The sequence below is a fragment of the Triticum aestivum genome, chromosome 1B (assembly GCF_018294505.1).
Source record: "Triticum aestivum cultivar Chinese Spring chromosome 1B, IWGSC CS RefSeq v2.1, whole genome shotgun sequence".
Classification (NCBI taxonomy): Eukaryota; Viridiplantae; Streptophyta; class Magnoliopsida; order Poales; family Poaceae; genus Triticum; species Triticum aestivum.
In genome coordinates, this window is record NC_057795.1 from 610897873 (window position 1) to 610909865 (window position 11993).

The following is an 11993-nucleotide window of genomic DNA, read 5'->3' on the forward strand; positions in this document are numbered from 1 at the left end:
GAATAAGAAACCGTAACTAAAGGGAAAAAATTGTCAGTTGATCTGATTTGTTAAAAGATCTCAGTTGCCCTCCTAACCGACCCTGGATGCAATAAGCGAGCCCACCAGGCTATTGTTGCGTCAAATAGGATTTCTCTCCCTCTCTCTCAAAAAAAGCGGCGTATAGGATTGCGCCAACATCGTCGATTGAAGGAAAAAAAAACGTTTCAGAAAATAAGTCATCTCCTATTGCCTACGCTGATCCGCATAGAGGCGCTCAATTCCCCCAAATCCCCCAACCCCCCTTCTCGCCGGCGGTGCCTACTCCGATCTCGGGCTGAGTTTCTCCGGCCACCGCCGCCCTCATCCCCGTATCCAAGGAGGTTCCGGCGTCGATGCGGACTCGCGTATCCAGTCGCAGCCGCGTCCCACCACCACGCGCCTGCACCGCATCTACTCGTCGTCGCCCGGCCGAAGCGAGCTTCACCCTGGCCAGGAGGCGTCGCGTGGACCGTCTCCTGCGCCGGCAGCCGCGGAAGCAGGCAGATCCCGGCGAGGACCGTGTCAGCGCCCTCCCCGATGACCTCCTCCTCCTCGTCCTGCGTCGCCTCGACACCCGCGCGGCGCTCGGCGCCGGGCTGCTCTCCAAGCGCTGGGCTGGCCTCCCCCGCGAGCTCCCCGCCCTCGACCTCAGGGTCAGCGACGTACTCCCGCCGCGCTACCGGCGGTGGCTCCTCCGCTACCGTGACATCTTCAGCAGCGGAACCTTTGCGCTGTACAGGCATCGCCTCGGGCATCACGAGTTCGTGCCCAGCATGACGAGGTACGAGCGCCGCGCCATGCGCGCCTTCACCAGCTCCGTCGAGGGTCTCCTGGGCTCCCGAGCTCGCCGGAGGGTCAGCAGCCTCAGGCTCGAGTTCTTCATCACGGGCAACACCGGCTGCGTCAACCGGCTGATTTCCCAGGCCATGGATGCTTGGGGTGTCGACGACCTCGAGGTCATCGCCCGGCCGACATTCCGGCAGCAGACCGTGCACGCCTTCCCTAGCCATGGCCTCTGCTCCTCGCCCCGGTTGTCACGCCTGCAAAACCTCAAGCTTGGGGGCTGTGTCATCCCGCATCTGCTGCATGAGTACCACGCGCTCACTAGGCTCGTCCTGCAAGACGTTGCCGAGTCACCTCCGGCCGCCTACGAGGGCGTCTTCGACTCGTGCCCGCAGCTGCAGGTGGTGCACCTCAAGTCCTGTCTCTGCGGCGGCAGGGACATGGTCATGGTTGTGGATGCCCCCAGCTCGCAGATCAGGGAGTTGGTTGTGGACAAGTGTGAAATAGGATCAATATGGTTGAGGGATCTTCCCAATCTGGAGCGTCTGGCCTCCCTGGGCACACGACTGTTCTTCGAGTCCACTGCATTCCCATGCCTAAGGCAATGGAGCCTCGCCCGCTGCCACGGTGTCGACTTGGATGGGTTTCGACAACGCTTTCGGCAGCACCTGGAGCTTGACTTGTTTCTTGGACACACCCCGGACATTACCGACCTGATCATCCGGTTCACGGGGCCCGACAGATGGATCGTGCCATCTATCTCACCATCCGTTTTGTTACCTAACCTGAGGCGGCTGTTGGTCGCCGATGTGCCTTCGTCCTGGGACGTCTCTTGGCCCCGTCTTCTCTTTGAGATGGCGCCTTCCCTCGAGAGTTTTCACATCCACATTGCCTCTTGCATGGAGGAGCCCAGTCCCAATGAAGAAATATCCTGGTGGCCGACAAAGTTTCGGCAGCATCGCTTGAAGGAGTTTGTGATGGCTGGTTTTGAGGCAACAGAGAGGCAGATTTACCTTATCAAGTTTGTCATGGCCGTATGCACGGCGTTGCGTCATGTCAGCATGTTCAAGAATGGGCATGCTCAGGACAAGGGGCACTGGGAATGGGAGATGGTGACACAGCAACACTCATGGACTGAGGAGGACAAGGACGACACGCTCAATCAGATTATGGGCACGGCATCTTCAACAGCAGCTCCGGTTCAACTGGTTTTAGGCTGATCATCGTGTGTTTGTGCCTGTCTTATGATCCTCTCATAATGTATTCCACATCTCTGTTTTACTCGATGTGATTTATAATATATTACTCAAATAATGTTTTTGTTTGTTATTCCTTTTCTGTGCTAAGCAGTGCGTGTGCATTTTTCAATGGAATTCAATCCAATTTGTCTGCTGAATTTTCCATATGTGCAGGCTTCTATAGTAATTTGTCTTGAAAAGATTGATTATACGAGCTGTGGCAAGGGAAAACGTCATGGCATAATGCCTGCCGCTATTTCCACGTCATCCCCCAAATTTAAAGTACCTTCACAAAATCCTGCTTACTTGAAAATAAACTATCCATTTACTGTGAAAAATGAAGAAGAAACTAGCCAGTGGCAAAAACATCAGGAGGCCAAACACAGCTATGCTGTTTGGATATATAATCTGCTGCTACCTTTATCTGTATACTAGGTGGTTAGGCAGCTGTTACATATTTGTTCGTTTACTTTGTTTTGAATAAATATTGTGTGTGTGTGTTTTTCTACTTTTCCAACTTATGATGCATATGGAGGTACTTATGTGATCACCTCGTGTTTTTACTTTCTACATATATGTGCTTATGGGATATGAATGATCTTTGTTACTACATTGTAGCAAGTCCATGGGAAGTTATGTGTGTTATTATTGTAGTAGCAAGTCCACATGTAGCTGAGCTGGTTACATGCCACTCTATGGTCTTAATGAGGCTGAAACCTCTAGCAGTATAGTAAGTAGAGAAACTATTGTGGGCAGCTTTTATCCAGTGGATGAGGCTCTCAGCTTTAATCTAACCAATTTTGTAGAAAGATTAAGTTGTTAATCAGTTTACATGATTTCTTACCAATTTAAATGAAATTAATGTCGACTAGGTTCTCTGAAACTCTTGATTTCATATCTGAACTCTGAAGTAAGGCATTTACACTAATTTTACTTGAAGTTGCACATCACTGAAGTAGCTAATGGAAGAATCAAAGCTCTTGTGTAGCCGCATGGGATTTCAGTTGATATGTACTCTTTCCAGTGTCATTTGAGTATCAAATTAGCTACAGAAGTAGTCCATAGAGTTTTTGCTTATCCCCATTCCCCCACTTGTGGGTTGAAGAGCTCCAAGCAAAAGCAATTGAGAAAGGGGGGTCGCCCTGTCTCAGTCCCCAGCGATGGAAGAAGGGAGTACCAGGAGCACAGTTTGAGGAAGAATCCGAGATGATGTCGAGGCGAGGGAGGTGTCGATGAGATCACTGCAGCACTGACTGAAGCCAACGTGGGCGAGGACTTCAAGAAGGTAATCCCAATTGACAGAGTCTGTCAAATGCTTTTGCATTATGTAGCTTTAGGAAGACGGGTTGCTTGTTTGCACGGTGATGTGCTGATGGCTCTGAATAATACGTATTCTGCACATACAGGAAGTTATCATAAATACACCCGAAAAAAGAAAAAAAACTGATGGAGATGTTCTGCATTTCAGGGGCAATAGGTTAGCAAGGAATTTTCCGGGGATCTTCTCAACACGGTGAGTAAGGCTAATGGGCATTGTCTTTCTTTGGCACAACACAAGCGCAGTGATGGCGGTGTTGAGCAGGTTCCAGGTTGTAGCGTTGAGAGCAGATAGCTGAGTGAGGGCATTCTGTAAATCCATCCTAATTGTGTGCCAACAAGGTTTGAAGGAAAGGCCAATGAAACTGTCAGGCCTTGTGAGCAGCAATATCTCTGATGGTGGCACGGGTGATGAAGATGACCAAGGTCAAGGTGAGCACGAGGAAGATTCAGATAATCCCAGTTTATGCTCCCTGCAGAGTTGTCCCTTGTGCCCAGAGCAGCCCCAGCGGAGAGTCGAAATGTTCCAAGAGAGCAGCGGATTTGTCCTTGTGACTAGATACAGGAATGTTCTTCTTGTCATCAAGGAAAGTTATGTGAAAATAATATGTGGTGTTAGCATCGAAACTACTCTACGGACGACTCTGCATGCACGATATTTGGACGATGGCTTTCTTGAACAGTGCAGATTTGTTAAACTAAACTATCCAACGGATGTTGTTGCCATCGTCCACAAATCGTGCACAAAGGTATCGTCTGTGTAGCACTGCTCTGTTAGCATCATCGGCTTTGATCCAGACCTGCAGATTAAGAGCCTGTGCCGTTCTGGTGAGCTTGAGTCGGTTGTACTCCTATGCTTTTCTGCTGTTGGTATGTAAGTATATGCAGTAGTAGCATTTATTTATTCTGCTTATTATGCAATCACCTCACCTCTCTTAATGGTTAGTACTAAGTTGTAAGCCTGTCATTTATATGCAGTGTTCTCAACTCCGGTACGTAACCGCCTTCCTTCCTTCCTTCAGAGAGGGAGAGAGAGAGAGAGAGAGGGAGCGTGTCGTCGGGAGGGCAGCGCCGCCTACTTGCATGCATAAATACACCAGCAAACCAACTAGAGAATTGGTTCGTCGTCCCCGGGCAACGGCGACTCCTCCACCCCAGCCTCCTCCCTATCCAGGTGCTCTCTCTCTCTCTCCCTCGCTCTCTCTCTCTCTCTCTCTCTCTCTCTCTCTCTGTCTCTCTTCTTCCTCTCCCTTCTCCCTCTCCCCCAACCTGACGTGCGATGCTCCTTGATGGCCAGGCCGGCGATGGATCGATTGAAGAGGCTGTGCAAGGTGCTCGGGTCCAACTACCAGGAGCGGCTGGATGAGCTGGGGATAGCGGCGGGGCACAAGGAGATGGACGAGAAAACAAGCAAGGCCCTCGAGCAAACAATCGGGGAACTCGAGAAAGCCAAGGAAGCCAGGTTCTCCGAGGTTCGTCCTGTTCCGCCGCGCGTGCATCCCCATATCATCCATCCCTCCTTCTCGTCTGCGTTCCTGCACTTGTTCCCCGCCCGTAGCTGCCTAGCTCTAGCTGTGATTTGGGAGTCTGGCTTGGAATTTGGGACTGGATGCCACGGGTTTGGAAATTGGGGTCGGATGCCATCGGTTTCGAATTTGGGGCTGCTGGATGCCGTGAGTTTCGAATTTGGGGCCGGATGCCACGGGTTTGGAAATTGGGGTCGGATGCTGTCGGTTTCGAATTTGGGGCTGCTGGATGCCGTGAGTTTCGAATTTGGGGCCGGATGCCACGGGTTTGGAAATTGGGGTCGGATGCTGTCGGTTTCCAATTTGGGGCTGGATGCCGCGGGTTTCGAATTTGGTGCTGGATGCCACGGGTTTCGAATTTGGGGCTGGATGCCGTGGGTTTCCAATTTGGATTCGGGTGCCATGGGTTTTTCAATTTGGAGTTTGGATGCCGTGGGTTTCGAATTTGGGGCTGGATGGATGGACGCCCGCCATCCATGGTTCCGTGTTCCTTCCACCTGCGATCGTCTTCTCTTGGATGGAGATGCGAGGGATGCCATGGGGGTTATGGTGGGTTTAAGAGCAACAGAGTGTGTATTCAGCGAGCGTTCACTCAATCATCTCCACGCGCGCCCCGTTCGTTCCTGTCCGTTAGATCAGATCCATCGCATACGGGTCCGGGGATCAACACTGCCACAGCAATAGGCCTTGGCTGGCGGCGGCAGGAGGGAGTAGTGCTGTACCGGATGGGGGCAGCGGCGAAGGCGGTAGCAGATTGGGGCGGCGGCAGTGGACAGCGGCGCGGTGACCAGCACAAGAGGGCGTGAGGGGCCGCGGGCGAGCTGCTGCTCCTCACGCCCTCTTCTGCTGGTCAACGGAGTGAGGGGCAGCGGAAAAGGGCGGCGTCTGCGTGAGGGGCAGCGGCAGAGGGCTGCCTCGGGAAGAGGGTCGGCTGCTCCTTGCCGCAGGTTTTTCAGGATCTATCCGCCAGCATCTTCGTGGAATGGAAGGGGATGAGGTTACTTACTATCTCATGGCTTTCTGAACCAAACTACTTTGCGGACGATAGATCCTGGTCCAACTTTGGACGATGGAGAATCTAACGGCGCTACCCAGTTTTGCTCTATGCATTGACGGCTTGATGTGCTGCGTCGTGCGTAAATCGTCCAGAAATTATCGTGTGTTTGTGTGTGTGTGTGTGTGTGTGTGTGTGTGTGTGTGTAGCAGCGTTCCCTTGTTGTGGCACAGCTTGCATACTAATTGAGGCTTGAGTTGCAAATTTGTGATATAACAGAGGAGAAATGGTGAGGGAGTAAGCGATAATTGCTACGGTCAAGAAGACCAATTGAGTATCAACTAAACAAGCATAAAAGTCTGTTTACACTCATGGTTTTATTAATTTTATGAATGGCAGCTTCAAGCCTTGGGGTTGAAGCTTCGAGACCTGTGGAAGTTCCACAATACTGGTCCAGAAAATATCTTGGAGTTTGCCGAAGCCTTTGCTTGCATAGATGCTGAATCCGCAAATGAATTGACCAATGAGAAGTCACTTTCCATGGAACTTATCAATAAAGTAAGATCTTGGTAGCTTTTTTATGTTTATTCATGCCCAGTTTTATTTTTGGTCATATAAACTTGCGTTGTACACCTTGTTCTAAGCTGTTTGAATGTGTTTCATAGGCGCTGTGCCTAGTTTTATTTTTTGTCATATAAACCTGCATTGTGCACCTTCTTCTAAGGTGTATGAATGTGTTTCATAGGTGCTGTGCTCAGTTTTATTTTTTGTCATATAAACCTGCATTGTACACCTTCTAAGGTGTATGAATGTGTTTCATAGGCGCTGTGCCCAGTTTTATTTTTGGTCGTATAAACTTGCATTGTACACCTTCTTCTAAGGTGTATGAATGTGTTTCATAGGCGATGTGCTGTTGCAAGGCCTGATCTGTAGCAAACACTGTTTATTTCTTGCTTTGTTATTTTTCTGCAATAACTGAATCTTGTGGACCCATGGTTTCATTTATATGGGTCCACCTGATGATCTGAAAAAAACTTGCGTTGTATACAGGCAACTGAAGAGATTAACATCTTGGAGGCTTCTATGGTTGCCAAACAGAAGAAGATATACTTGGGTAAAAAACAGAAATTGCTGAAATTGCTTGAAGAAACCCACATGGTGCCTGCTGACATGAAATTTGATCCCAAGAAAAAAGGTACTCGAACATGTTGATGCAATTACTTCTATGGCATATAGATTATGCTCATCATTAATGCCTGTTTCGCAATCCGGGTTCCCTTTTTCGCTAAAACAAACCATGATCAGCAAATCTGTTTGGTGCTGCCGCTCTGGCTTCCCTATTGCATTGAGCAGGCCGGCCTCAGGCCCAATCCTAAAGCCCAGTTGGCTGAGCTAGGGTTGGAAGATTAGGTTGGGCTGAGCCTAGCTAGGCGTGACGAGATTTGTCCTGGCTGTGAATTGCCTCATTTTTCTTTGTTTTTTTCAAACAGAGGTTTCTGCCTGTTTGCGATGAATGCTGAAATCAACACTGGTCTGCATAGATAATGAATGAGCTGATTTCGTTAGTCAAATCAGACTACTCTATCAGAAGGCTAAAATAAAATGGTTTGTCAATCACCTTGTCTTTAGGATTATAGTTTGATGGGATCTCTGGCTCTGTTCTGTTCTTGGTTTGCTGCAAGTTAACTGCTGGTCTAGTTCACCAAGCCTGCATTGGGCTAGTAACTTATTACGCTGTTAACTTGCATACTAGTTTTTTTCGTTAACCTGGTCCTTAGCTCATTGCTATCCATTAAAAAAAATGATCAGGTTATTCTTCAAGTGCCTAATTCTGTATTTTGGCGAGATTCTATTGAGTATTGTTATCTTATATCCAGAAAATTTTAAAGTTAAGATATGTGTTCCAACTGACATATAAACTTGTTAGAACTGCTAATCGTTTCAAATTTCGCACATATTCAGAGTGTTTAACAGGCAGATCATTGCACATAATGTTGCAGCCGGAAGTTTGCTAGGGAGGTTGTAGTATGGGGCAATTGTTGGACGCAAGGGTTGTCGCCATGTAGGTGCTGTGATACAGTAGAGGGGTAGTGGGGAAAGGATGGGAGAATTAGGGAGGTACTAAAAGAGAAGCAGGGGTAGGGAATACATTATTTCATTACTTGCCCTCCTTATGAGGATACATCCTTATATAGACCCTTTAGGTCAGTTACTGTTCACTGAAAAGTAATTCCACACACCCTGGATACTTCTGGACTAAGATGGGTCCATGTAAGAGACAACTGGACTCTAAGATGACACAACATTACTCCCCTTCTCAGAGAAGCAGCTTGTCCTCAAGCTGCATATTTGCTAGAGCTGACTATTCCTACATGTCAGCTGGTCCCCTGTTCTTTCTTGTATAAGCCGGACTAGATGGTAACTGGAACGAAGGTCGAGCTTGGTGTATTTTCTTCTTCATTTGTTTATAGGGTAGTTTCTTCATCTGTTCATAGATATTTTGTGCCTGATCCACTCTGTTTTTATTTTCTGTAGAATCTGATTTCCCCAAGGCAATATCAGATTTGAAGATTTTGATTAAACAAGTTAAAGTACAAATTCTTGAAAGAAAAGATATTGTCATGCGAATTGAACTACTCCAGCATCCAGTGAATAATTCACTCTCTGTGAAAACATCTGAAAGTAAGAAATATGTTCTAGTTTATTCAAATTGAAAATAAACCAACGAATGATATGTAATTTTTCTCATATTTTATTTGCTAAACAGGGCTACTTCGCTCTTTGAAGAATTTGGTCCTCCTTGAAGACACATTTCCATTTGATGGCAAGGATGTGAAGGTTGTTGTAAATGCAATTGAAGATGAAATGACACCAGCTTCAACAAGACCTGCGCTTCCAGTGAAGAAGAGGATGAGTGCTCGGCTGACTGAGTTGAGGGATAAGAAGGAATCCAATGCTGACCTGCCTCCCCCTCCCTATCCTTCACGAGTTCGCGATGGGAACAGGGAACGCAGGAAGGGGGTATGGGGCAAGGAATCCAAGAGGTGAGCATTTGAAATATAGATTGTCTTTTCAGCATAGCACCCTCTGAAAAAGAAAAGCTTGGCATGCTCATATTTCTTTAGTAAAATATTCCTCTTGTTCCTTTTTGTGGCTGATGCATCTTGCACGAATGAATTTATGGCCATCCAAAACTAGTATGTGTTTCCAACAGCCTAAAGAGAGTCCATCCAAGACTAAAATGAAAAACGTCCCATACCGATGTATAATTTCTAGCTCTTCTCCTAGAGTCAGATCTGGAACATTTAGATGAAGATGCTTAGGTACAAAGGGCTGCATGAACTGTGGTAACTTGATCAGAATGATGAAAAACAATAGATATCCCAACACTGGAACTAGGATAGTTTCATCATGTCTAATTTTCCATGGGCATTCAGTATGCACTGATGGGATTGTTGAGTAGTTGTGCGTACATGGCCACATGGGCAGAATACAGAGGAAAGCCTGGAAACTGTTAAGGTAGATGCAACAAAAAGACATGCTACGTTATTCGAAGTACGGGGATGGGTTTCTTATGCTGTCTGTTTTGAGGTGTTGAAACTAAGCCTAGCAGTTGATGATATTTTTCCTAAGTGAAGTTGTCATTCACATTTGATGGGCCTCTCAAAGCAGGGCAATCCTTGTCTGAGCTGTATGATTGAGGTTTCTATACATCACTGCATGATTGCAGTTGGCTTCCCGATAGGCATCTGACCTTTAAGTTGCATATATGTTGTCAGGTGAAAAGGCTTCATGGGCGCCCGGTGCAAGGCCCTTGTCAACAAGTCAGTACCGTCCCTACCGAGTACCGACCCCTCCCTCCCAGGATTACTCGTCTGCCCACGAAGATTGAGCACTTGTAAAGTTGTGTGCTTCAACACGAACTGTCTTCTCCTCTGAAGGCAAGACGCCCGTGACCGACAGCAAAACAATGTGGCGAATAGTTTTTGTTGTGCGGATGTACTTTGGTTCGTTGCTTCTGAGGATAGATAGATGCCATAGAAGATCGCAGCAGACCATTCCATGCGTACCGTCGCTTTACCTGGGAAAACAGTGGCCTCGACACAACCTTGTAGCCATGTGATCGTGTCAACTTCCCAACTGCTGGCTGTTACAAATGTAGATGGATCTAGGATGCCTGTTTTTGCTGTTAGTCCTCGCTAATGAGTTGTTGGAACGTGTGCATATTAGAACTGTGTTGCGAGTATCCGTGGCCAGATGATTTGTTTGGCGTGGGAGTAGAGTATCGCCCGGTTGCATTTGGCCCTGCCACCATGTTCAAAGGATGAGCAATTGAGCATGCATGCTTTCATCAAGGACGTCACGCATTGTTCACTCCAGATCTACAACCTCCAATCTGTACTGTACCCATTGCTCACTCTTGCATAATAGAATTTTTTTTCATCAATGACGTCACGCATTGTTCACTTCAGATCTACAATCTCCAATCTGTACTGTACCCATTGCTCACTCTTGCATAATAGATTTTTTTTCATCAAGGATGCCACGCATTGTTCATTCCAGATCTACAACCTCCAATCTGTACTGTACCCATTGCCCACTCTTGCATAATAGATTTTTTCCCGAGTGATCTGACGCTGTCGTGTCGAGCAGGAAGGATGAACGGCGCCAAATACCACTATTTTTTGTTTGTTTACTAATAAATTACCTAAGAGCGTTTCTAACCGATCCCTTAAAAGGCCATAAGAAAGCAAAAAAATCGGTTATACTCCCTTATGGCCCACCTAGCCGATCCCATAACGGCATATAGTGGAGTAAAAAACTTACTCCAACTCTCAGTATCCCCAAATATAATTAAATATACTCAATCCTGTCGCAGCCGATTAAACTGGTGCCTCTCCTCCCACCCTGTCGCCGTAGCCGCCATGCCCCACCGATGACCGTCCGTCCTACCGGAATGGATAGCCCGGACCCTTCCATCACCCTGTCGGCCACCGCTGCCCGCGCAAACCACGAGGATCGGTTAAAAGAGTGTACTAATAAATGACCTAAGGGCATTTCTAACCGATCCCCTAAAAGACCACAAGGAAGTAAAAATTCGGTTATACTCCCTTACGCGCACCTAGCCGAGATCCCCTAACCGGCATAGCAGAGTGAAAAAATTACTACAACTCTTAATATCCCCCAAATATCCCTAAATATACTCACTCCCGCCGCGGCCGATTAAACTGGTGCCTCTCCTCTCACCCTCATGCCGCCCTGTTTCCCATCGAAGTAGCCGCCACACCCCACTGCCGCCACCGATGACCGTCCGTCCTGCCTGAATTGATAGCCCGAACCCTTCCCTCACCCTGCTGGCCACCGCCGCCGGAAATCTTGCTAGGGCTACCTTGGTGGAATGCCGGAGGGCTGGCCGGCTGGGTTGTAGGGCGCCGTCCGGTGGTGCGAAGATGGGGATCGAGGGCGTCGCCTACTCTGGCAGGATACATACGAAAAAGTAATACAGATATGGAGATGCAGATATGGAGATGGACCGATGGGCTTCTTTTATTAGTTTTTACACCGATTCATCGATTGTGGAAGACCGAACATGCCCGCTTCAATTAATTACTGGAGTTTAATCACATGATTCGTGGAGAAAAGGCTGAGGTGGCATGCTGCTGATGTAGCAAGGCTGCAAACTAAATGATGAGATGGTATAATTATTATGTGGACAATGCACATGTTGAGAGAATTGATAGTAGTGGGGATCAACTTGTTAAGAATGTAAGATTTATTAGCTAGCGGGTCACAGCCTAATTTACAAGCGGGAATTCTCACCTTTTTGCGGCACTGAACATATCCATACTCCCTTCGTCCTTTAAAAAGTGTAATTCCAACTTTGTTAGAAAGTAAAATATTTTTATGTTTGACCGTATTTATACAATAATATGCCAATATTTATGCCATCAAATTAGGATTTTTTGTCCAAAAGGACCCCCTGCCGAGATGAATTGCCAAAAAAGACTACCTCTGGATCAATTTGACAAAAAGGACCCCCTCAGCGGTGGCGGCAGGCGCGGCAGGCGACACGTGGCACCTGCCGCCACGCCAAGAGGCGGCGGGTCCTGCCGC

The 11993-nt window shown here is 47.7% G+C and overlaps 2 protein-coding genes across 3 annotated transcripts; both read left to right on the plus strand.

Moving 5' to 3' along the window:
• Positions 1 to 215: 215 nt before the first annotated feature.
• Positions 216 to 2133, plus strand: LOC123142196 (uncharacterized). The gene has a single exon (XM_044561199.1). The coding sequence runs from the start codon at positions 375 to 377 to the stop codon at positions 2022 to 2024; it is 1650 nt and encodes a 549-aa protein (XP_044417134.1). The 5' UTR covers positions 216 to 374; the 3' UTR covers positions 2025 to 2133.
• A 2215-nt stretch (positions 2134 to 4348) lies between these two features.
• On the plus strand, positions 4349 to 10344 carry LOC123142207 (uncharacterized). 2 transcript variants are annotated; one of them, XM_044561206.1, is made up of 7 exons: positions 4349 to 4533; positions 4657 to 4831; positions 6279 to 6437; positions 6930 to 7074; positions 8415 to 8561; positions 8647 to 8923; positions 9659 to 10342. In XM_044561206.1, exons 2-7 carry the CDS (start codon positions 4664 to 4666, stop codon positions 9660 to 9662), a joined length of 900 nt encoding a protein of 299 aa, XP_044417141.1. In that variant the 5' UTR covers positions 4349 to 4533; positions 4657 to 4663; the 3' UTR covers positions 9663 to 10342. The 2 variants fall into 2 exon arrangements, with proteins under 2 accessions (XP_044417141.1, XP_044417149.1); XM_044561214.1 differs by lacking the exons at positions 4349 to 4533; positions 4657 to 4831 and adding an exon at positions 5600 to 5882 and having other exon boundaries at positions 9659 to 10344.
• Positions 10345 to 11993: the final 1649 nt, after the last annotated feature.